At 46.5% G+C, this 27075-nt stretch overlaps 1 protein-coding gene across 1 annotated transcript in view; it reads right to left on the reverse strand.

Annotated features, from left to right (window-relative positions):
* Laptm4b (lysosomal protein transmembrane 4 beta) overlaps positions 1-27075 on the reverse strand; it is a 60281-nt gene that overhangs the window by 25474 nt on the left and 7732 nt on the right. Inside the window, exon 2 of the mRNA XM_059247666.1 lies at positions 2131-2242. Coding sequence (XP_059103649.1) covers positions 2131-2242 — 112 coding nt within the window. The remainder of the gene's footprint in view (positions 1-2130; positions 2243-27075) is intronic.

Raw genomic sequence — 27075 nt, forward strand, 5'->3', positions numbered from 1 at the left:
AAAGTCCAACCTTGATATCAAAGCTCTGGCTACTTATATTAAATAATTAATGTATTTGTTTATTATTTTTTTGGAGATAGGGTTTTCTGCAGCTCAAAGCCGGCCTTGAACTTCTCATGTGGCTGAGAGTAGTCCTGAACTTCTGATCCTTCTGCCTCAGCCTCCTGCCTTCTAGGGTCAGATAACCCGAGAAGAGGCAACGGTGGCAGAAGATGGGGAGGGCACTCGCGTGCCCTCTGGCTCTCCTCCTGAGTCGGACCTTCAGAACGCTGTGCTGGGACTCCTTTGCCACTTCCCATCCAGGGCAACGGTGTATCTCAATCCAGACCTCTCCTCGTTTCTATGTCTCAGCTTACACTAACTCACATGCTTCACTCACAGCAGATCTGCTTACGCTCCCAGCAAGGGTGCGTTTTACTGAACTTATTACAGATCCCATCCTAGGTGCTTTCACAACCCTATCTGTGCTAGATACAATTATTTCCTCTACTTTTCAATAAACAAAGGTTAGTAATGAGCGCAGAGTGAGCACCCAGCACCCTCAGTATAAACGGCATTCGGACTGAGCCCTTCTGTCTTCAGAGCCTACACATCTAAAGTCAAAATCTAGCGTTCACATAGGTGTGTTTCCATCTTCCTTCACCAGCTTTTCTCACCCCTGTGGACAGGAGTCATCTAGTCAAGTTGAAGAGATGTCAGCTTTGATTGTCACCTCTCACCAACTTCTGTCCAAGCCTAGCCGCTCCCCACCCCGTGCTTCCTCACTAGAGAGAAATGTCCCTAAGACCAGAATCCTAGGCTATGCTCAAAGCCACACAGCAGCAAAAGGGATCTTCCTGCTATATACACCAGTTCATGCATTTACTTGTTTCACTCTGAAAATAAAATCTACAACACTTAGGAGACGGAGAGATGGCTCAGCCGTTCAGAGCACTGGCTGCTCTTCCAGAGGACCTGGACTTGATTTCCAGCACCCACGGCAGCTCACAATCATCTATAACTCCAGTTCCAGGGGATCTGATGCCCTCCTCTGACCTCCCGGCACTTGTGGTAGACAGATATACATGCAAGCAAAACAATCATATGCATAAAAAATTTTTTTCAAACCCACAACACTCACCACTCTTTTAATTCCTCATGGTTTCTCAAAACTAAATCCTCTCAGCTTGCACACCCTCCCCATCCTCCCTGCCCTCCCCACACCATTTTCCTCCTGGCCACACTTTCTTAGACTCATATGAAGTTCTGCAGAGCTGACAGTAAATCAATTTGCCCAGCCTCCTGGAGGGGTAATGCATAGCACTGCCCGCCACTTAGCCAAGACCCAGCAGGACTGAGAATACAAGGTCTGTGCTACAGGTATCCTGGGCTGGCCATTCATGCCCACGCAGCCTCACGCCTGACTCCGTTGCTGGGAAAAGGCTCCAATCTTACCAACTAACCAGCAGCAATCTCCCCCCTGGAGGAAGGCAACTCCTGGGGCTGTCAGAATACCCAGCGATGTCTCCTCCTTTTGACCTTTCTCCCTGCCATTTGTGCATTCTCCTCCACAAAAAGTCCAAGTCTAAGACAAAGCTCGATGCGGTAGTGTATGTCTATAAATCCCAGCCTCAGGAGATAGAGACTGAAGGGTCAGGAGAAGCTCAAGGTTAGTTTTTACTAAATACAAAGTTCCAGGTCAGCTTAAGCCACATGAAATCGGGCCTCAAAAAGTCTGTGAGAAAGTGATAGTTTTTAAAATGCATAAATTCCAACTTGGCATAAAGGTACATGTGTCAGCACTTGGAAGTCGAGGCAGGAAGATGAGGGGCCTCAAGGTCAGCCTTGGGACAGTGAATTTGAGACAAACCTGAATGATAGAGAATACCTGAGACTCCTTCATAAAAATAGAGGAAAAGCATACTCACATAAGATGTGGAAAACCATAGTCCTTAAGAACAGAAGCAGAGCATGGGCAGCACATAAGTATTTGCTGATTTGATTTGTAATGATGGAAAGAAAATAAAGTTAAAATAGCAGCTCAACTAGGCCCTTGAATCAATACTTGTAATTTAACAGAAAAGACAGACAGTCAGACTCCTTGTCCCAAGAAATCCCAAAATACCACCAGCTGTAATCTCACGTACTTACTGGCATCATCCATGAACTCAAATTCCCCTCCAAGTTCAGAGCTTGAAAAGTGATACTGATCAGGATCTGCCAGGGCGCTCAGGAGAATCAGCAGGACCACAGCATTGATGATCTGCAGGAGAAGAAAGGAAGGTAAGACACCCAGGGCAGAGACGCAGACCACCCATGGTGCTTCGTGTCTGCAGCTGAGTGAGTGTGCAAAGCCCCCCCCCCCCCCCAGAGGGCTGGCCAACGCGGAGGCAGCTACGCTGGGGAGAAGGCTCAGCTGGTCAGACCTCCAGAACCCACTTATGCGCAATGGTGGATTGGTGAGCTGGCTCAGTAAAAGCACTTGTCATCAAACCTGATATTATCAATGAGTTAAATCCCCAAGACCCACACGAAAGGAGAGTCAGCTCTTGAGAGTTGGACTCAGACTATCATTACGTGCACCCACACACACATACCTACACTCTTGTGAGCACGCACGGAACACAAATAAAAGCAACTAGAGTGGGGAGATGCAGTAGGTGATGGGTGGCCAGGTCCCTGAAACTCACTGGCCAGCCGATCTAGCCCATCAGTGCGTGTCAGGTTCAGTGACGGCAGAGAACAATCAGGGAAGGACACTCCGTGTCAGGTTCTAACCCGCACATGTGCACAGGGACCGCACACAGGCACAATCTGCGGTGGCCTGAGAGAGAAATGTCCCTGACAGCCTTCAGTTAGTAGCACTGTTTGTGGAGGTTTAGGAGATCTGGGCCTTCCTGAGAAAGCATGCCACAGGAGTCTACTTTGGCTTGCAAATATGCCATGCTTCCCCACCATGATGGGCTTTATCCCTCTGGAACCATAGCCTAAATAACCTCTCTTCCTCAGGCTGCCTTGGTCATGGAATTTTATAACTAATATACAATCCTTTAAAAGGTATGGGGAAATGGTTTAAGACAGACACAGACACCAGGCGCTCACTTCTGCTGAGGACAGTGCCTTCAAAATCAGTGGGGCTTCAAACCCAACACCCCCCACTTCTCTACTCACCCTTATCTGTGTGTATCTTAAAAATCAGTACCACACACTGTGATTAAGGGAACAACACTCCGACACACCATTAAGTACTTTATGTGGATTGTCAAAGCCCTACAAACCCTCTTGAGTTAATTAGAGCAATGGGAAAACAATCCCATTGTACAGAGGAGAAAGTTGAGGCTCGAAGGTTAAAAACACTGCTCAAATCAGAAAGTTAGACTGCAGAGGGGACTTGTCAGGAACTTAATCCCAAACCTGGCTTCCCATCTTCCGCTGACATGTGTGACTTCATTATCTCTGGGCTCACCATCTCCAGCACGCCTACACCCCACACCCAAGTTCAGAAACATGAGTGTGCTGTTTTACTCTTCTCAAAATGGAGAGAAAAGGCTTTTACTAACATGAACTAAAGGCACATCCAATTGTTTGGAAGTATCCACCACAGAAGAGATTCAGAGTTGGTGGGTAAACACCCACTGCAGAATTGTTTAATGTGACAATCTCTGGAGATTCTTTCAGGATTGTTGTAGGACTTGGATTTTTTTTTCCTTCCTCTATTTTCAAATTGTCAGATGCAATCTGATGGGAACAGCAATTCCCAAACACACACACTTACATGATTAAATAGACACTACAAGGTTAATGGTTTGGGGGGTTGAAAAAGGGTCTCACACAGCCCAGGCTGGCCTTGAATTTACTACCCCTAGCCCTCCAGAGTCCTAGGGATCAAATCCACAGGAGGCAAGCACTTGGTCACTTGATCCTCATCCCTAGCCCTACTTTTTTTCTTTTTAAAGACAGGATCTCACAGCCTCGGTGGTAGCGCACGCCTTTGATCCCAGCACTGGGGAGGCAGAGGCAGGTGGATCTCTGCATTCAAGGCCAGCCTGGTCTACAGAGTGAGTTCCAGGACAGTCAGGGATACACAGAGAAACCCTGCCTCAAAAAATAAATAAATAAATAAATAAAAATTAAAAAACTAACAGCCAGACCAAGAGTAGGCTAATGCCTCCAAAACACTTCTTGGTGCCAAAGGTCAATATTTTTAAAGACAAAAGCCAGTTACAGCAGTGCCAGGGGCTTGGGCGCCCCTACAACGTCTGTCTTTTTGCAGAGCTTAGCAGTACTTTCCAGACCCCACATGACAATTACTTTTGATTTACACTTCCGCTAGCTATTTTACTTTATGTTTTAGCTTGCACAAACATTAATTATTTTGGTTAATACGTCTGGACCTGGTGAGAGTCACAGTTCCCAAAGCAAGGCTAAGGTGGATGTGGGTACTGGGTGAATGCTGAGCAGCATCGAGACAGACTCAGTTAGTTACCTTAGTCATGTCACAGTAATTCCTGACACCCTGCAGTAGGGGACCGTTTGCCAGCTGGTGGAGAATCCTGAAGGCCAGGGTATGACACGGTCAGAGGCCTCTCATCAAGGAGACCCTGCTCTGGAGCCTCGTGCTGACACAGATTAGGTTTCCATCACTTTGTGTCTAACTCTCACATCTCTGTGAGACTGTCACTCCATGTTATCTGGAGTGGTCTTAGGTGCTGAGTGCCACAGAGCCAGAATCCTTAGAGACACGGTAAGTGACCAGATGCAAAGACGGAGGCAAGAGAAACAGGCAAGCCTGACTGCAAGCCCGGCTGAGGCAGCATCTTGTCACTCTCTCAGGAATGACGCCTGGGAGGCTGACACAAGCTCCTCCATGATGCCATGCCAGGTAATTACGCTGCCAGCTGCTCCACCTGGCTTCTAACCCTCCTCTTATTCACGCCTGCCCTGCTGCCAACCTTCCCGCCTTGGTCCCTGACTCTCCTCGGGGGCGGTCTGGTGTGTCCTCCTCTCTCGCCGGCAAGTCCTACCGCTTCACAACTGCATTCATCCCGTCTCTGCGTGGCAGGCACCGTGCAGGCTTGGCAGCCTCTTCCAAGTGTCCCTGCACTTTGTGCAGTGATTTAGATAACATCAATGGTTGGGTTGGTGAGGTGGCCCAGCAGGTAGAGAGGCAGTAGTGCATCAAGGCCTGATGACCTGATTTGATCACTGGCAGGAAAGAGCTGACTCCTGAGTGGACCTCTGACCCATTTACATACTGTGTCACACACCCACACACACATGCACGAGGATGCACACACACGTATACACCACAAAGACACAGAAATAAATTTTTTTTAAACTTTTTTTGGGACAGACAAGGTCTTACTATGCAGGCCTGGCTGGAACTCACAGAGATCCCCCTGCCTCCTGAGTGCTGGGATTAAAGGTGTGCAGCACCATGCTGGCTTAAATTATATATATTAAAAGGAAGAGTGGTGAGCTTCTTGCACATCCAAATGACCATCAACAACAACAAAAACCACACAACTCTCACCTCAAAGGTCTAAGAGAGTTTATTCTGGAGCCAAATAGGAACGACTCCAAATTCCACGCTCCACTGTGGTAATGGTTTCATTAAATTTTATAATGACAGAACAACAAAACTAAATGCAGACACTTGCACGTACATTGGTGGAGAGAGACAACTGGGGAATCTCATCACAAGCCTCAGATGCTGACGGCATTCTTAGCCTTTGGTTGGTGGGAGCCTGGGGTTGGTTTGTACATTCCGAAGGACTACCTAAAGTCAGAGATGTCATGCACATACAGAGGTGGGTAATACACAGCTATTAAGGGGGGCTAAAGATGGCGCTGGACTTACAACAGCCTTGCCTCCCCATATCACTGAGGTTGTACGCAGTTAACCAGCCTTGCAGGAGGTTCATGGAAGGCGTGATTCTTTCCAGGAGCCCTCCTTCACAGGACTCACCCTTGCTTCTTTGAGGGGTGAGATCTTCTTAATAGAATCTGTCTGACTTGTCTTCTCTGTATTATTACATAAAACCTCAACAGCTGGGCGGGAATGTGGCACCAAGGAGGGAATGAATACAGGAGTATCCATGAGAACTTGGGTCAACACAAAGAGGTAGGGGTACACTTCGTCATGGCAACTATTAAACACCGTCAGATAGGAAAAGCCAAAGACAAGCTAAAGCCCCAAGAACACCGGGTAAGAACCCCCTGAAAGAGAAGATGTGCCATTAGGTCACCAGTTCTGACCCAGAATGAACGATCAGCACAAATAACAATAGTGCTAAGACTCGCCAGGAGCAGCCTACGTAACGGCCACAGCTAATCTCAATGCAAAGACCTCGCGGCACGTCCTAGCTCTTTTAGTTAGCTTGCTTGTATTTGGGCTGTCTCTCTTTTTTTTTTTTTTTTTTTTTATTTTGCAATACAATTCAGTTCTACATATCAGCCACGGATGGGCTGTCTCTTTCAGTGAGGTGGGCACCAATTATTCCTGTGCTGTCATACTTTTTTTTTCTTGTTCTTTTCTCTCTCTCTCTCTCTCTCTCTCTCTCTCTCTCTCTCTCTCTCTCTCTCTCTCTCTCTCTTTTGGTTTTCGAGACAGGGTTTCTCTGTGTAGCTTTGCACCTTTCCTGGAACTTGCTTTGGAGATCAGGCTGGCCTCGAACTCACAGAGATCCACCTGCCTCTGCCTCCTGAGTGCTGGGATTAAAGGCATGCACCACCAATGCCCAGCTTTCTTGTTCTTTTTTGTTGTTTGTTATTTTGAGACAGGGTTTCTCTGTGTAGTTTTGCCTGTCCTGGATCTCGCTCTGTAGACCAGGCTGACCTCAAACTCACAGAGATCCCCCTGCCTCTGGCTCCCAAGTTCTGGGATTAAAGGCTTGTGCTGCCACCACTGCTCGGCTTTTTTTCTTGTTCTTAATGAATATTTCCATGTGTAAATAAATGAACTTCTGTCCGATTACTTAAGTGGTGTGCTAGGCCCTTGCACATTCTCGAGGCCCAAAGTGCTTTCAGGCGTAGATCACGTGTCCGACCTCCAACAGCACAGTAACCACTCACTGCTCAGCAGCTGCACTGCTTAGGACCCTCCATAAAGCAGGGCACGGTGATGCCACGGCCTTTGATCCCAGCACTCGGAGGTGGAGGTCGGTGGATCTCTACGCATTCTCTACATAGTGAGCTCCAGGCCAGCTAGAGCCACACAGTGAGACTCTGTCCAGTCTTTGGGGAGAAGAGAGAAGAACCTCAATAAAGGAACCTTGAAAACATTCAAGCCTAGGAAGACAGCCCCCCGAAACGTATGAACTTTAGAACCAACACTGACCTCTACAGGGAAGACGTGACACAAAGGAGCTCGACCAAGGAGAGCACAGAAGCAACTGAACTCCACCTCTGCACGACACCTCTGAGCAGGACCCCACCCAGGGACCTCAGCAGGTGAAGGCACCTGTCGTGAAGCCCGAAGACCTGAGATCGGCCCCCAAGACCCACAGGATGGAAGCAACTGAACTCCACCTCTGCACGACACCTCTGAGCGGGACCCCACCCAGGGACCTCAGCAGGTGAAGGCACCTGTCGGGAAGCCCGAAGACCTGAGATCGGCCCCCAAGACCCACAGGATGGGAGGAGAGAATGAACCCCCAAACCTGTGCTCTGACCTCTACATGTGTACCTTGAGGCCACATAAAAACATACACATGACAAATGAGTGTAATACAAAAGAGTTTAGTTATAATCATACTGTCAACTGTGAATACCGATGAATAAAAGCAACTAATGTGTACAAAATATAAAGAGAATCAGATTAATCTCTATGGTACCTATTAAGAAAACAGTCAGGGGAGAGAAGTGGCTCAGCAGTTAAAAGCATCAGCTGCGGGGCTGGAGAGATGGCTCAGAGGTTAAGAACACTGGCTGTTCTTCCAGAGGTCCTGAGTTCAATTCCCAGCAACCACATGGTGGCTCACAACCATCTGTAATGAGATCTGGCTCCCTCTTCTGGCCTGCAGGGATGCATGCAGACAGAACATTGTATACATAATAAATAAATAAATCTTTAAAAAAAAAAAAAAAAAAAAAAAAAAGCATCAGCTGCTTCCCAGACAGAGGCCTTGCATTTGGTTCCCAGCACCCACAAAGCAGCTCACAATCATCTGTAATGTTCCAGGGGGGCCAATGCCCTCTTCCAGCCCCCATGGATACTGCACACATGCAGAACACACACACACACACACACACACAGGATATATACACGCAGGCAAAACACTTACAGACATAAAACAAAAATAAATCTTTTAAAAAAGAACAGTCATATGTTGGTGGCAGAAACATGTACATTTACTTTGACAGTTGGTCTATTTACATTCTGTGCACTTTACTATACATGTGCAATATTCACAGAAAATGGTTAAATACACACTGTAACCTGCTATTGTCTTCAGATAGTTGGGTAATTTTTATATCCCAATATTTAGAAAAATGTCTCCAGAGCTGTTAGTGGCAATGGCATCTTTTACCTGATTCAACTTTAATGGGCAAATGAAATCCAAGTTGAAATCTCAACCTGCTGTGTCCTTATAAACAAAAGGTTTTAAACTCTGAGGCTGGGAGGCAGTTCAGTCAAGTGCTTCTTTTCACGTGTAAGAACCTCAGTTCAGGTCTCCAGAACCAATTAAAACACCAGACACAGTATTACATGCCTGAAATCCCAGATCAGAGAGGCAGCACAGGCCAATCCCACAAAGCTCCCCAGCCAGCTAACCTGGGCTACAAGGCCAATGCGAGACCTTTTCTCACACAAAATGTAGGAGGTGCCTGAAGACCAACACCCGAGGCTGTTTTCTGAGCTCCACACACTCGATCCGAGTGGCGGGCACACGCACATGCCTGTGCACAGACACACACACACACACACACAACTATAGAATTATAACACAAATGTGCTTTTTAAATTAAGATACTCACATGGTCTTTGTTATATTGAAATAAATTTCTGAAATTTGCTATTTCAACTCAAACAATCACAATATAGTTTATGGCAAAAACTTAGATTTACAAAACCCGGGCTGGAGAGATGGCTCAGGCGTTAAAGGCTAGGCTCACAACCAAAAATACAAAACCCTATTTGCCTAAGAAACTGAAATAGTTCACCTCTGTTTCTGCTGCAATCTGAGTTACATGATAACTGAGACGTGACTGTTGCCGCTGTGGATTAGTCCGATGGAGAAGGACAAATGGACAGACAGCCTCGCAAAGACAGCAATGCGCACATTCACTAACGCATCCGCTCAGCTGCATGGAAGTTCTAAGCAGTTTGTGGATCCAGAAATCAGGCTAGGCATCACATCACAGCTAATGATCTAGAGGGAAGAGAATCAAATGAACTGTACGTCCCTTCAGAGCAAAATGAATTAAACCCCAGCATCTGGGGAGGCATGCAGCCCAAAGACTTCACAGGAAGGTGCTGACATACCAACACCATACGGTAACACGCTTTGAAATCTTGACAATATCAGACTACCTGGTGAAGAACTGACAGTTAAGAAAAATCTGAGGAGCCAGGCGGTGGAGATGCACACCTTTAGTCCCAGCACTCGGGAGGCAGAGGCAGGTGGATCTCGAGTGAGTTCAAGAACAGCCAGGACTACACAGAGAAACACTGGGGGGGTGGGGGGGCACCTCAAATTATGAAAAAGCTTAAGGACTAAAGAGGCAGCTGTACTGACCAGACCCCATGTCAACAGGAGAGTGTCTAAAATGTAAAGGTTTTGTGTCCCCTCAACCAGGCCGTTTGGGTTCCAGAGAAACCCATTGCATTCATTATGCTACTGGCAGAGCTTCCTGAGTGATAAACTAAGTCACTAACTAATCCACCATGCCCACCACACACACTTCAGATGACTTCGTAATTTCAGCTAAAGTGATTATGAACTTGGACCCCAGTCAATACCTACACATTCTGTATCCACGAAACTGCATACAATTTCCAATAACAATCTTTGGCCTACTGATCACACAGAAGCCACCACACCTTGTTCTCATACCTCATCCAGTTCTGCTGGTATGAGGCAGCAGGCTCAGAATGCTTTCCTAGGGAGTGTGCCAGCCAGCCACTGGCAGTCACTAAGTACAAAACTAAAGCCAATCGCCAAGGCAGCAACAGCAATCCCAACCATTTCTTTGAATGGATTTGATTCTGATCATTATTCTTAGGCTGAGACATCTTTATATACCCTCAAACTGCAGGATCAACTGGGTGTGATGGTACATACCTTCAAAGGGCGGGGAGGGGCAGGACAGGGGCTGGAGAAATGGTTCAACTATTCCTGCAGAGGACCCACGTTCAGTTCCCAGAACCCACCACCCGTAATTCCAGTCCAGGGGATCCAATGCCCTCTGAAGGTACCAGAAATGCACATGGTATGCATACATATATGCAGGCAAATCACCCATATACATAATAAAGATGAATCTTTTAAAATAAGAAATACATGTTTATCTGGTGGTGGTGGTGGCACATGCCTCTAATCCCAGAACTCGGGAGGCAGAGGCAAGCAGATCTCTGAGTTTGAGGCAACCTGGTCTATAAAGGGAGTTCCAGGACAGCCAGGGCTATACAGAGAAACCTTCTTGAAAAACAAATAAAAAACAACACACACACACACACACACACACACACACACACACACACACACACACACGTTCTTTTGGTGCTGTACAGGTGAGCTTGTGTTCAAACACACTGTACCCACAGCGTCTGGTAGTCCCTAGCATCCTTTTGTAAGAACTTGGAAAATAATACACTTTAAAGACTATAACCATTGCATATTTACTCTTTAACATATAAAGAATGCTTTCCTTCTGTAGCTGTTTGCTAAAGATCCAAGAGATCTTAAGCAGAATTCCCTTATCAGTGAAGAGAAAACGGCAATCTTAACCAATTAGATAAACGTTTTCATCCCATCCGCAAATACTGTTGTTATATCATGCTGCAGTTAAAATTTCTTAATTGGCAACACATTTGGTGCATCCAAAACCTGACAGGCCAGGGAGATGGCTCCGTGGGCAAAGTGCTTGCCACATAAGAGCACCTATGGGGAAGCATGCCTGCCCCTGGGGAGATCGGGAGGATCTCGCTCTGTTCAGTATCTGCTGAAAGAATTAAGACTAAGGAAGTACTAAGGTTTGTTTTGGCAGGACTCGGGAGTGATGGTTAACACTGACTGTGATCTTGACAGGATCTAGAACCACCTAGAAGACAAACAAACCTGGGTTAACTAGATCAGGTTAGCCTCTGGGGTGCCTGTGGGGAGTTATCCTGATTACAGTCATTTTAAAAGCCACCTTAACTTCCACCCCAAACAATGATCTGAGCTCTTGAACTTCCAGCCCAAACCAACTTTTCCTCCCTTCTTGTTTTGGCAGGGTATTGATACATGGAGACTGAATCTATGGCTCTGCATATGCCAGGCAAATACTCTACCATTCTCTATTTCCAGATCCTAATAGTCAAAATTTTAACAAAAAAATTAACTACAAGGGCAAGGCTGGGATATAGCTCAGTGACAAAATGCTTGAGGGAGGACCTGGGTTCAATCCCCACTACTGCAAAATAAAAGTAAGTTACTGACATAGGCAAGATCATAAGGAGAGCTCCGGGCAATGGGTTGGGGCAAACCAGTCATTTTAGTACTAGAAGACAGAAAGGCAGGACAGCTTGGACACTGTCAAAAGAAGGGATTTTGCATAAAAAAAAAAAAAATGCATGTCCATTGAACCATTGCTAACCAAAGTGTGACCTGCAGACGAGCAGCTTCGGCATGCCCAGGAGCTTACTGCCAACATGATGGTACAAGAGCCACCCTAGGCAGACCTATCAGAAACCTCAGTTAAACCGACAGATGACCTCTCTGAAGCAAAACGGAGGTGGAAAAGGCCGTAGACAGTTTCAGTGCCTCAGCAGACAGTTAACTGTCACCCTAGACCTGAGTACACCCAGGGAAAGTCTTTATGTAACAGGCCGCCAGACCTTAGCAAAACTGACTCCATGATGGAAGTACCATTCAGGCTGTAGAACTCAGCACCTAGACAGCACCACCTGCCAAAATAAAACAGAGGCCTAATCCATCCATAGTTCTGGGAAAGTCTCAAAATGTACTAACCTTGCTTTTTTACTTCCGTAGTTCTGCTTCTGGCTAACTGTTCTTGTTAACTGAAGTATGTCAACCAGAACAGGGTTTTTGTGCTTAAAAGCTCACCACCCTGAGAGAGGCTCAGTGCTACACTGGGATCTGAACACCAGTGTAGTTGTTGGCCGACAAAGACTTTCTATTGGCTCAAGGTCACACCCAAGCAGTCTTCTCTAGTGAACACCCTACACTTCTGGAGGTTCCACCAAGATCCCAGAGACACCAGGGGTCTCAGAGCCCCTTGGAGCGAGGAAGAGTGTGGTCGTCAGGGGACTCCTAGGGGACACACAACCTGAGACGTTCCCGGTCCCAGGGCTCCCTTTGATGAATTACCGCCTGACACTTCGGAGGGAGCTGACACCTCCACCCCAAAAGGAAACAAATTAGAAAGTCACCTGGCCTGTCTGGTTCAGGCACCCTCTGTTTAGACGCACAGGAGAGGTCAGACGTGGCTGCTGATCCAGTGTCTGGGATCCATAGTCGGCACTGGATCTTCTTGTCTGTTCAGGTGTATGAATGTGTGGCCATCCCTGACTGTCTTTACTGTGTCTGTGCGTCTTTCCATGTGTTTCTGTCAGTTCTGTTTCCCTGTATTGACCAGTGGCTTTCTCTGGTATGGGAACCCCTGGCTTAAGACCTGTGCCCCACCCCTTTGGGGACCTGTATCCTTCTGGCTCTCTGCCAGGTCACCCAGAGAAACCCAAAAACCTCCACCCATCCCACTCCAGGAGCAGGAGCGCTTGCTTGTTCTGTTGCTTGGCTCCTGCTCATGGTTGGGGTTGGTTCCTGCGTGGGGGTGGGGAGAGGCTGGAGCTCTCCTCTAGGCCCTCAGCCATCTAGTGGAATGCACACAGGGAGGGGAAACAGTTCCCCCAGGACAGCATTCCCTCTGCTGGGCTCCACTCCATGCCTGCTCTAAGCAGCCCCGGGGAAAGCTCCCCGGGCTGAGCCCGAAGGAAAAGAAAAAGCTCCATTCCTTTCTCCTTTATGATTTATGCTGCCCTTTTAACCAATGATCCATAAACCTGCCATTCTCTGAAAAAGGTTAAAAAAACAAACAAACCGCCTTGGGCTGGGACTATGCCAGGCAACCGAGCCGGGACAGAACAGAGTTTCCTTTCTGTCTAACAGTGACCAAGGAGACTTTAAGCAATTTTTACTCGGTTCTTTTTAGAAAGATTAAAGACAGTTGTCACCCAGTCAGGCCCAGATATTTTTTTTTTAAAAAGTTATAAAAGTTTAAAAAATTAAAAATAGGGGGCTGGAGAGATGGATCAGCGGTCAAGAGCACTGACTGCTCTTCCAGAGGACCCAGGTTCAATTCCCAGCACCCACATGGCAGCTAACAGCTGTCTGTAACTCCAAGATCTGACACCCTCACACAGACATGCATGCAGGCAAAACACCAATGCACATAAAATAAGAAAAAAATCAACTATTTTTTTTAAATTTAAAAGTATAAGTAGGTCTCAATTGCTGGAGTAGCACAAAGGGTGTTAACACCAGAGAGCTGACTGGGACGAGACCTTTCGCAGGAACTGAATGACACCGTCGCCTCTCTGGTGACAAACACAGTCAGACTCAGAGGTGGACACTCAGCAAAATTTTGGTGTCTTACCCTCTGTCAGAAGAACATCTCCCAGCTGAAAGTCCTGTCCCCCCTCAACACAGTTGGACTATCTCTCAGACTGACAACAGAGATTCCCAGGGGTATGGGCCAACTCCCAAACCAACTCCCCAGGACCAGCCCAACACCAAGCTCCTATCCCCATCCAGATTAAACAATGCCCAATGACCCTGGAAACACAAAGGGAAATTGCAGTCCATGTTGCCTGGCTTGAAGAGACGGGCATCCTGGGGTCCTGCCAGTCACCCTGGAACATGCTTCTCCTGCCTGTGAAGAAACCTGGGACCTCTGGTTTTCATGAGTCTGACTCTTTAGAGAAACAGGTGTACACTGTCTTGGACCTGAAAGATGTTCTTCAGTCTTCCACTGACAGAAGTGAGTCAACCCATCTTTGCTTTTAATTGGTCAGACCCAATGGGTTTGTAAAACTGAGACTTCCTAGAAATTTTCTTAGAAGAGAGTCTGTCCTTTGGGAAACAGGAAAAACCTGGGAAATCAGACTTTATGCACAGGAAGGGGCCCCGAAGACAAAGCTAATCATCCCAGCCAGAAATCAGCCAGGACTGCTGGTTATGCTTAGACACAGGCCCCCAGACTACACAGGGATAGGAATGAACCAGGCTGTCAGTCCATTGACTGACAAAACTCACTGTGACTAGGCACAGCCCAAACCAACGTCAGAGGACTCAACCTCCTTATCCCGAAGCCCACTACTCTGCCTGTGGATAACAGTACTGGGCCTCTGAGACTGATTGGTGGGATTGTACCAATGGTTTGACTAATGTGCCTCTTCTAATGCTTTCCAAACTAAGCAGATGGGTTGATCAGGACCTAGAGGTATTAAAAGTTTCAGTTTCTGAATTAAAACAACAGATTTATTAGCAGAAATGGTCCTACAAAATTGGAAAGACTAAGACTTCTCATGAGATAAAGAAAACTATGTATGGCTTTGAGAGAAACCTGTTGTTTCTATGCCAATTGATCAGGAGTAATCAGAAAAAATCTTGCCATAGTTAGGAAAATAATTGGTACCCCCTGGCTAACTACTCTGCTATCAGCACTGGCTGGGCCTGTAATTCTCATTTTGATTGGATTAACAGTGAAGCCCTACATGTAAAACAGGACTAGTCCATGATTTGACTCATTCTCTAAGACCCTGCATGGGGAATGTAACAGGGCCCTAGCCTTTAGCACAACTGTCCTCATGATAGAAGTACCATTCAGGTTGTACTCAGCACCTAGACAGCACCACCTGCCAGAACTACAACAAAGGCCTCATCCATCAAAGTCCATATAGTTCTGTGTAGTGATTCCCCTGTAGGCTTTACACAGGCAGGGAGAAAATGATCCATGAGGAGATAAGAGAAACTCAGCTCAGCCCGATTTTATTGTGACCGATTTTATTGTGACTGGTGCTAGACCAGGACTTGTAGAGTCTAGCCCAGATGATTTTACTCTAGCCATATTTAAGCACAGCGCAATCTCTGAAAAAAGTACTCAGATAACAATTAACTCAGTCCCAAGTGCACAACAATTTAAGACATGTTTACATTGAGATTCCTTACAAAGTACATCTGGCTTCTTTTACAAGAATGGTACTGTTGACTCAGAGATAGTGCCCAAGATTTAGGGTCTAGGGAGCTTGACTGAGGTAACATAATGCCTGTGGGTGTCAGGATTGGCCTGGCCCTAAAATAACACAGAAGTCACTTAGGCTATTGTAAAGCACAAGTGACCTCACTCATAAGAGTGGGTTTTATGGTCTAAAAACAATGCTCAAGATTTAGAGGAAAGGATCTTGGATAAGTAAAAACATTAATTCTGGGAGATAAGACAGAGCCTTTCCCATCAGACAGCACAGGACACCAGGTTGTAAAACATCATTGCTAGCTTTCCAGGAAGAGCAGCTCCGCACCTCATTCCTTTGAAGAGGTGAGCTGTGTGTTCAGCTTTCCTGGCTGCTCCCAAGCTTATCTGTGTGCACAAGGCTGTTCATTCTCCACAGTTCTGGGAAAGTTTCTAAACGTACTAACCATGCTTTTTGGCTTCTGTCATTCTGCTTCTGGCTAACTGTTCTTGTTAACTGAAGTATGTCAACCCAGAACAGGTTTTTTGTGCTTAAAAGCTCACCCTGAGAAAGGCTCAGTGCTACACTGGAATCCCGAACACCAGTGTAGTTTCTGGCCAACTAATGAAGGCTTTCTATTGACTTAAACACACGTCTGAGCAGTCTTCTCTGGTGGATACCCTACAACATTTCAAGAATGAATACCAAGTAAAGATAATTTTAAAGAACAGCCATCAAAGTTTCCTAACACTTCAGCTAGAGGGACATGTTATTATTTTCACTCGTTAAAAAAAAAAAAAAGGATAGTGAATAAAAAGTCAACTAGAGCAAAGGGGAGCTGGAGTGACGGAGAGAAGGCTCAGATGGGGGTTGGTTCCCAGCACCCACATATCTATCTTTAACTCTAGTTTCAAGGGACCCAGTGCACTCTTCTGGCCTCTGAAAGCATCATGCACGTGCTCAGCGCACTAACATACATGCAGGAAAAACCATCTATTATAAGAGAGAGACTATTGGGAAAAGATGCGAAAACATACAATTCTAAAAATGTTTTGTGAAACTTAAAAAAAAAAAAAAAGACACTAAAGCTAGGTGGTTGTGGTGCTCACCTTTAATCCCAGCAAAAAAAAAACAAAAAACCCTAAAACCAGGAAGGAAGGAAGGAAGGAAGGAAGAAAGGGAGGGAGGGAGGGAGGGAGGGAGGGAGGGAGGGAGGGAGGGAGGAAGGAAGGAAGGAAGGAAGGTAGGCAGACACCACTAAAAATTGCACGGGAGAAATGACTGGAGTTACAGGCTCACTACTCAACAGGAAGAGACAGATATTAATCCTGGTCTTCGGCTCATATACAAGGTAAAATCTCCTGATCAAATCACTCAACACAGCACAGCACACAGCTAAAAATGCCCAAGAATGACGATGGCAGATGATGACCCTGAAGAGAGAAACGATGACAGTCACTCCAACCCCACTTCCTCCCGTTTTTATATATTTTATGTACACGAGTGTTTTGTCTGCATGTATGTATGCTCACCATGTGTATGCCTGATGCCTACAGAGGTGTGGGACCCCCTAGAACTGGAGTTCCGGGTGACTGTGAGCCTGGGATACCGGGAACCGAACCCAGGTGCTCTGAAGACAGCAACAGGTGCCATTTTTCTTGAGTTGGGGTTTCACAAGCTAGGAAAGCCGCAAGCCCCAGATATCCCTGTCTGTGCCTGGAGTGCCGGGGCTGAGCCCAGCTTACCCTGCCCCAGTGCTACACATCCTCTTAGGGGTTATCACAACTGTGATTTGTGCATGTGCATACAGAGTTTGGAGACAGTGCCTTATTACATAACCCAGACAGGTCTCGGCTTACACAGCCCAAACTCTCCTCAAACTCTGGGTCCTCAGCCACTGACCTATATTAATTATTAATTAACATTTATTCTACTTGACTACCGGTTCTATGTGGGCAAGAACCAGGTAGTTCTTGCCCACAAAGAACCACTATCACTCTGCCTGGGTCCTAGCACAGCCCCCAAATGCACAGCTGTCAACAAACCCACTAACAGAGGAAGAATGAAGACAATCTGAAAACATCTGTGGAATAAAATCCTTTTGTACACTGTAGTGTCACTCGGATTGGTTTAATAAAAAGCTGATTGGCCTGTAGCCAGGCAGGAAGTATAGGTGGGACAACCAAACTAAGGATGCTAGGAGAAGGTTGGAGTGAGAACAGACGCCAGCAGACACACAGCAAGCAGGATGTATAGAAAATGAGGTAACATGCCATGAACCACATGGCAGAGGGTAGATAAGAAATATGGGTTAATTAAAAAATGTAAGAGTTAGCTAGTAACAAGCTTGAGCTATTGGCCACGCATTTACAATTAATATTAAGAGTCTGAATGGTTATTTGGGAAATAGCTACCAGGACAGGAAAACTCCACCTACAAAACACAATGGTCTCTGGCTATTGTCTATTCACCCTTGAGAGCCCTATTTTACCTTGGAATAAATTGTACCTTATCTTCTATAATAAATAAATGGATATAAAATAATAAATGGACTAGAGAGATGGCTCAGAGGTTAAGAGCACTGGCTGCTCTTCCAGAGGTCCTGAGTTCAATTCCCAGCAACCACGTGGTGGCTCACAACCTTTTATAATTCAATCTGGTGCCCTCTTCTGGCATGTAGGCAGACCATTGTATACATAATAAATAAATAAATCCTAAAATACTACTACTAATAACAATAATACTAATAATTCCTTCTAGGCCTAAACAGTCTATAATTACTTTGTTATAAAAGTCCTATGCAGGATGTGATGGCTTACATCTGCAATCCCAGCACCCAAGAGGCTGAGGCAGGACAGCAACACAAGTTCAAGGTCAGCCTGGTGTAGAATGAAGCCCAGGAAAGAACCAAAGAAGGGGAAGGAGGGAGGCTGGCCGCTGAAATACTGTTCCAACCCATAAACAATTTTCTGAGACATATATCAATGACATTTTATGACTATTTCACTCAGTTATGGTCTCATGCTGTATGTAGTTGCTATTAATAATACCTTCAGTTTATCTTTTTAAAAATGTTTAATGAATTTAAAGCTTTGAATGTTAGTTGATTTTATAAAAAAAAAAAATCCTAACAATTCTTAGGAGTTAAGTGGCTTTGTAATGCTTTTTAAAAATACTTAAGAGGGGGCCAGGCGGTGGTGGCTCACACCTTTAATCCCAGCACTCGGGAGGGGCAGGCAGGTGGATCTTTGTGAGTTCAAGGCCAGCCTGGGCTACAGAGTGAGATCCAGGAAAGGCGCAAAGCTACACAGAGAAACCCTGTCTCGAAAAATAAAAAAATAAATAAAATAACACTTGTTGCTCTTGTTGCTCAAAGTTGTTCCCAGCACCCATGGCAGTGGCTCACAACCACCTTTAACTCTCTGGCCTCTGCAGGCATCCACACATGTGTATATGCACACTCATGTACACACACATGACTACTGGCCTCTGCAGGCATCCACACATGTGTGTATGCACACTCATGTACACACACATGACTACATAAATAGTTTTTATTTTTAGAATTAATAACTCCAAGGTGGAGAGGAAAGAAAACCATTGCTAAGAACTTACAGGAGCAGAAATGACTCAAAGACAGCCACGTCACCAAGGCCCACCCCAGCATGGGTGACGGCGCACAAAGCTGGGACTCAAGAGCACACTGCACAGGCAGCCCATCTGGTTTCTGCTCCTCCCAGGCCCTGGTCTGGCCTCAGAGTCTTCATTGCACCTTGGCTCATCTCAGAGACTCTCAGCTTATTATGGCAGGGATGGGTCTTGTGAATTTGGTCAGTTTCAGGGACTTCCTGAAACTACTGAGTTGTTTACCTTCCTGTTTAAAGAGCTTCCATGCAGAATGGAGTTTTTCAATTTGGGAGGGAACTATTACATAACCCTCCACCCCTTTCTCCAATTTTACATTATTTCCATCTTTTCTTCTGCAATGATGCCTGAGCCTTGGAGAGTGTGCTGAATAGTTTTATGTCAACTTGATACAAGCTAAAGTCATCTGAAAGGAGGGAACCACAATTAAGAAAATGCTGTGCGCAAGCCTGTAAGGCATTTTCTTAATTAATGATTGACTGGAGAGGGCCCAGCCCATTGTAGGTGGTACTATGCCTGGAATGGTAGTCCCGAGTCCTATAGAAAAGCAGGCTGAGCAAGTCATGGGGAGCAAGCCGGAAAGCACCTTCCTCCATGGCCTTTGCCTCCAGGTTCCTGCCCTGTTTGAGTTCCTCTCTTGACTTCCTTCAATGATGAACAGTGATTTGGAAGTATAAACCAATTGGAAACTTAAATGCTTTCCTTCCCAACTTGCTTTGGTCAAGGTGTTTTCCTGCAGCAATAGTAACCCTAATTAAGACAGGGTGACGACAGATGTCCACCTATGGCTAAGAATTAGGCCACTGTGCCACACAACAGTCACTTGTCGTGAGTTGAGGTTGACAACTGTGATCTATAGCAACTAACACTAGAGGCAATTGACACGTACATCACATCCATCTAACTAAAAACCATAAAAACTGCTTCCCCATCGGGACCTATGCCCTCCCCAGTCACAGGATTTTGTTCTGGTTTACAATACCAGACACACACTCCCTCTTGTGGAGCAGGCCTTAATCCAGGTGAAAGGCTGTTTGTTGGTCTACCCCACGATAGGTGAGCACTACTGCACAAGCAGGCCACCCTGCCAGCATGTTGGTATCTTAGCACGCAGGGTCCAGAGCCAAGCAGAAATGCTGACACTTCTCCATTAGCAGTCTACCTGCCCCCTCTGGGTGGGAACTTCCAGGTCAGTCCCAGCTTGATTTCTCCACGTCCTGCAGTCAGAGCACGCACATAGAGTGTCTTCAGCAACAGGGTCTTACCATCTAGTTCTGGCACACAACCAACAGCAGTAATAGCCTTTAAGCCCCTGAGGGGCTTCCTTGGCCAACAACTCACAGGTGGGAGCCACCCCGGCACTGGGGTTTTCATTCAATAACCTTATGGCTTCTATGAATGCCCCTTTCCATCCATACAGGGTAACTTTTGGATTTTTTTTTTTCAATTGCCCCAGTAGGGTTGTAGGTAGGGGGAAGTACCCATGTACCTGGTTGTCTTTCGAAATCTGCAAAACACTCAGGGGTTAAATGTCACTATAACAAAACCTTCCAAAGGGCAGGCAGGACAAAGGAGCACCCTGAACCACCATCCCGTAACAAATAGGGGCCACAAGATCACCTTGGTGAAGCACTATGGAGGTCTGTCGTCATCGGTTCTCAGCAAGTATCAGGTGATCCCAGAAGTTCACAACTAAGGTCTAAGACAGCCTGGGAAGGTTCCATCCATTTGTATCAACTCTTCCTCCCCAGATCAAGGCTGGGTAGAAAGCCTCACAGGAGGCTACCTTAGTCGGTTTTCTGAAATCCTTAGTCATTCTCTCTGGCCATTATATTTCCATATCCTGAAGCTCTTCCAGAGCTTCCCTGCAGTTCTCTACCCTGCCCAACTCGGGGAGCCTGACTTAACCTGCTCAGACTTACTCAGCACCAATGGTGAGCACAGCCCTGCTCTCCCCTGCTGTACCTGCTGGGTCCCGGGCTTGGCATACGGCCGTAGCCGGCACCGTTGCCTCTCCGTTCACCACACCTTGGCGAGGCAAACCATCTTCACCCCTAGCCTAACCTTTTGCTGGAGAGAAATGCACTGGTCCACTTCTATTCCCATAAGAGCTTTTCCTGTATTGATTATTTTGAGACAGAGTCTCACTATACAGCCTTGGCTGGCTTGGAACTTGGTAAGTAGATCAGGCTGGCCTCAAACTCAGAGATCCTCCTGCCTCTGCCTCCTGAGAGCTGGGATTAGAGGCTTGCATGACCACACCTACCCTACTTTCCCTTTTTTTTTAATAAACGAACTGTCTCTATCACCAAGCACTTGTCTTCGGTGTAACCCTCTGTCTTGGCACAGAGTCGGGAGCAGGTGCCCTCTGAATTCCGATCTGAAGCCTGCAACTGAACGTGCCTTTTCTTTTCCGGGTATCAGCCAGAAGCCTGGCATCCTTCCCTGACACTCTGGGCTTTCTCTGACCTCCATGCCCAACTTAAAGCATGACTTTGTCTCCATTGTCTTCCTCCTGCCAGCTGTTATCAGGATCCTGTGATCTTTATCTCAAAGCTTAAATTAAAAAAAAAAATATTACTGTGTGTGCACGCCACAAATGTGTGGAGATCAAAGGTTGGAGTCAGGAATCTTCCTCATTGCTCTCTGTCTTATTTCCTACGATGTCCATTTAGGTAAGTGCATCTGAGTACAAATGTACCCGAAGATGCCAGAAGGCATCTATCTAATCCCTGGAGCTGGAGTTCCCTGAATATGTAAACTGCTCAATATGGCGGCTGAGAAGTGAACTCAAATCATCTCCAATAGCAGTAGACACTGATGAGCAAACTCTCCAGCTCCTTTTCAAGACAGGGTTTCTCTGTGTAGCCCTGGCTGTCCTGGAACTCATTCTGTAGACCAGGCTGGCCTTAAACTCACAGAAATCTATCTGCCTCTACCTCCAGAGTGCTGGGATTAAAGGCGTGCACCACCACTGCCTGGCTTCCTTTTATTTTTAGTGGGGGTGGTGGTTTGCACACAGCAAGCAGGTAAAAATGCCCGCTGCCAGATCTCACAGCCCAAACTTGATCCCTGGAACCCACAGGATAAGAGTAGAACCAACTTCCACAAAGTGTCCTCTGACCACCACACACAGACACACACAAAGGTAATCCCTGCCAGCCTCCCTAGTATAGTAACTAAGTCATACTTCAGTTTGGCTATTGAGATGCAAACTGCAGTCTAACATGCAACTTCCACAGGTCCTAGAAAACAGAAGCCACTCTCCTGCGGTTGCCTAGAACCACACTGCCTCTGCTGGGAGTCCCCTGACTCTTGGGGACCTCCTCAGGCCAAACTGGGGTTCGTGACTTTGATATTGAAAGGAACTTCAGAAACAGCCAGTTCATGCAGCAGAGCTGGGGAATTGCATTAAGGATACTTTAACATAAGGTAAAGCTCAAGGGTTAAGAACGGCGCTCAGAGTGTGAGTGGGCTCACAAAGAGCTCGGAAAACAGGATGTGCCCAGCCGTGGGGATGGGAACAAGGAGGGCAAGCAATGAATGCCTCACATTTACCCCAGTTTGTGGCTCTCGGGTTACATCTCAAAAGGTTGCTAAAAATCCTTTTTTCTCTTTGAGAAGTGGAGATGTCCCGGGTATATTATGATAAGAGGTTAAACTAGGACCCACTAGGGCTGCACAAGGAGAGTCATATACAATCTTTTCTTATAAACTGGGTTTCTGCAACATCCCCAGAAAACTGCAGGTTTATGGGCAGGGAGGGAGAAAGGCCTTCAGCCTCTGGGAGCACTGCTTCTCTATGGGCAAGAGGCTTTAACTGGAATCCAGCTTTATTTTACTTTAATTCTCATGTTCCCCAAATTCCCCTGCCCTGACTTTGCACCTTTCAGCAGGCCAGAACCAAACATGACGGTGAGAGGTCCCCAACCACACACAAAGATGAAGGAAGGCTTCTGTAGATCCAGAAAAGCCGCAGGTTAGTTAGGACGGTGGTCCCCCCTACAACCCTGGTCCTCTGGCCTCTGGGAACAGAAGAACCAGATGGCAGCAGCTTTCCTACACCAGATTCGGACGTTGAACAGGACTAAGCAGTTATTGACCTTTTGACTGAGCACAGAAATAAGACAGACCACCCAAAGAGTGAGGGAAACAAAGGGGACCACAGCTGAGTGTGGGTTTCACATTCCAGGAGTTCCCTGGGGGGTGAAATCTGGTGTTCAGTGTCAGAGCAGAGATAAGAGGCCATCTCCAGAGCAGCTGAGGGGACTAGTGGGAAGGCTCCGTCCCGGCCTGGCCTAATTTTAACTGGGGCCCAGAGTATGGGGATCCCTACCAGAAATACTGGGCTGGGAATGAAAATGGCGCACACCGAGAGCCGGACTCCGGGCTCTGGTGAGGGGGGGCCTACAATGAAAGCTACAAGTGCCATTTGCTGGCTTTTTGTTTTGCCTTTTCTCCTTCCCAGTTATGGTCCAAGCCACTGTGGGGGCCCACAGAGGTTTCCTAGTGGGATCTGAGCTTGCTTTACACAGCAGGGCTGCATAAGGGGATGGCTTGACCACATGCGTGGTTACCAGGTATCTGGAAGGGTCTGCACTTGGCTGTGCTTAGGGGAGGTCTTTTGCCCCACCCCTTGGCATTGTTATAAAAAGCCCTTTTGAAGAGACAGAAAGGGTGGATATTGATCCAGGTCCTCCCAAAGCTATCCTGTGTTTCTGTGTCTCAATCTCCGTTATCTTTCTATCTACAAGTTTCTCATCCCTCTCTCCTCAAGAGTACCCTGGGTAAAAATGGAAGCTGGCATCCCATAAACTTGAAATAAATTCATTCTCTATATTTAAAAAATTAATTGTTTGTGGATGGGTGTTTTGCCTGTATATGTCTGTGCATTGTGTGTGTACCTGGTACCCATGGAGACCAGAGAACAGGTGCTGCATGCCCTGGAGCGAGTTAGTTACACACGGTTTGGAGCCATTGTGTGGATGCTGGGAAAAGAACCTGGGTCCTTTGGAAGAGCAGCCAGTGTTTCTCAACTGCTGAGCCATCTCTCCAGCCCATTTTTAAATGTTACTTTATCTTAATGAGGGTGAGCAGCTGGGCACAGGGCACTGGGAGACGGAGGCAGGGACCATCTCACCCCAGAACAAAAACGCTGACTAGCTAGACATTAAGAGAAAACGTTCTAAGGGGAAACCAACCAACCATTTGTGTACCCCCTTTGGCTATCAGACAGGGAACCCTAAACAATGAACATTTCCTGAGGAATCTCATGCTGGGTGGGGGAAAGGAAGGGGCCTGGTACCAGCCAGAACAAGAGCTTGCCCACCAGAAGGGATTTCTAAGTTCTGACATCTGTTAGACCACCTTGCAGGGCAATGCTAGGCAGAGCCATACCTAGATCAAGACTGTTTAGAATTTACATTACTGTTAGAATTCCTGGCCACTCCCCCAGCTGTATGACCGCACATGCTCTGTCCAGTAGCCAGGCAAGATGCTTCGTCATCTACTAATCCCTGTGCAGCGTGGTCACATAATCTATGTGCATGAACGGCGTAGCTACATACGTGCATATGCACATGTTGCGGTCATTCCATAAGCCTACACACACCCCTTCTGTTCCCTTCCCTTAATAAACTCTTACAGGGTTTGGTTGTAGCTCACGGCTTTTCTCGCATGTTAAACAGTGCCACTTAATAAATGACAATTACTCTCTACTTAAATCCATGTCAGTATGCAAACACTTCCCTTTGTTCCTCTTCCTAACTGTCATACTGAATAAATCCCTTTTCTCTGCTTTCTCTTTAACTGGCACATTGATGGCCAGGCCTGGCTTGAGACCGCCAAAACCCTTGTAATGTGGACCCAAAGCCACACCTTATGGTGGAGTGGGAGGCTGTGAGAGCCTAATTTACATTTTAAGTTTTAATTACTATGCCTAAGAGATCCATGACAAAAATGCCTCTGATCTGCAATTCCCTCGCCCAAGGACAGAGAGCTCCTGAAATGCTGGAGGCTATTGTTCATGGGAGACAACAAGCCACATGTTTTCCCTCCCCTAAACTAGTTTGTTTGACCCATCTGCACCGGATGTGCTTGATCACATGTGGGCGGGAGGTTCACAAGCAGGAAATAGGTCAGGATGTATGCTTGCCCCTGATTGGACCTGATGGGAAATGCAATGAATTATGGGTTTTCTTCTTAAGCCCTTGCCATACCTGATTCTGGGCCATTTCCCAAGAACCTGGGTATGGACCTGGCCAGAGCCCACCCACCTGGCCAGTATTTAATTAGAGCTTGCTTCAAATTTGGCTTGAAACTGTGGTAGTGGTCTTCTTCTCGATCACCTCCATTTCTGCCAGTACCGAGCCCTCCACGGAGATGACCACAGACACTGACGCCACCACGCCAGAAGCCCCTGCTTACCATAACTGCACCATGGAACCAGATGGCCATGTCATCTTGGTGGCTCACTGATGGAAAAATTCAACTGTATTTTTACTAACAATTTAAAACTAAATTCACATTATTAAAGAGCCAGGCGGATCTCTGTGAGTTCGAGGCCAGCCTGGTCTTCAGAGCGAGATCCAGAGAAACTCTGTCTTGAAAAACCAAAAAACAAACAAACAAAAAATCGACAGTAAGACACTGCTCAGGACCAAATTTCTACCCTGGGCCCTAACAGCCCAGGTTCGAATCAGGATGGAGTCCCTAGTGCTGAAGCTTGTCTCAGCCACTGAAGCTGGGCAGTGTGAGGGACAACTGTGAGTTCCCCAAAGGGTTTCTCTGTAGCCCTGGCTGGCCTCAAATTCACATAGATCCGCCTGCCCCTACTTCCGAGCACTAGGATTAAAGGCGTGCACCACCACGCACGGCTATTTTTTAATTAATAACTTGGGCTGGAGAGGTGGCTCCATGGTTGAGAGCACTGGCCACACTTCCAGAGGAGCCAGGTTCAATTCTCAGCACCCACATGGTGGTTCACATGCGAGGGCTCTGACAACCTCTTCTGCCTTAAACGGGTACGGAACACACGGGGGTGGGGTGGGGCGCACAAAAACACATGCCAGCAAAACATGAAACAGAAATCTTTCAAAAACTAATGAAATAAAAATGTATAAACAAACTGTTTGATTATGTTTTGTTGCTGTAAGCGTTTCCTTGACCCCTCACAGAATCTGAGAAATATTATCCCTTGAAAGCACAACTGCAAAAAGAAATTTTAAACTTTAAAGGTTTGATTTTACTTTATAAAAAAGAAAAAAGGTTTCTTTTATGTGTGTAACTGGAACTGGAGTCACATACAGATAGATGTGAGCTACCATGTGGATAATGAGAACTAAACCTGGGTCCTCTACAAATGCTCTTAACAGCTGGGCCATCTCCCCAGTCCCAGTTGATTTTAATTATTTTAATCCTATGTATGTGTGTGTGTCTGTGTGTGGTTATATGCACCTGAATGCAAGTGCCTGTGGAGACCAGATGGGGGTCGAGTCCTCAACAACTGAGGCTCCCTCCTAACGGCTGCCACCTCTCCAGCTCCCCTCAAATTCTTGCTGGTGACTGCAGTGTGATCTTTGCTTAATTTTTATTTTGCTTCAAGCAAAATAAGAACTAGTTCAAGCCTTTAATCCCAGCACTCAGAAGGCAGAGGCAGGCAGATTTCTCAGTTCGAGGGCAGCATGGTCTACAGAGAGAGTTCCAGGACAGCCAGGGCTGTAACACAAAGAAACCCTGTCCCCCCCCCAAAAAAAAAAAAGAAAGAAAAAGAAAAGAAAGAAAGAAAAGGAAAAACAAACCCAGTTCATAACCTTCAACAATTTCCAGTGTTCCAAAAGTTCTAGAAAGCCAAGGAAGCAGGAAGAAGAGAAAGTGAGTTAACTGCTTGGGCTTGAGAATCACTCAGCCCCAACATTAACCCAGGTGGCACGGTGATGCTCACTCACCTGCAAGATGGAAGCAGGAGAATCCAGAGTTCAAGATCATCCTGGGCTACATAAGAAGTTCTAGGCCAGCCTGAGATACATGACACCTGTCTCAAAATACAAACGCTG

Source organism: Peromyscus eremicus, chromosome 20 (assembly GCF_949786415.1).
Source record: "Peromyscus eremicus chromosome 20, PerEre_H2_v1, whole genome shotgun sequence".
NCBI classification, from domain to species: Eukaryota; Metazoa; Chordata; class Mammalia; order Rodentia; family Cricetidae; genus Peromyscus; species Peromyscus eremicus.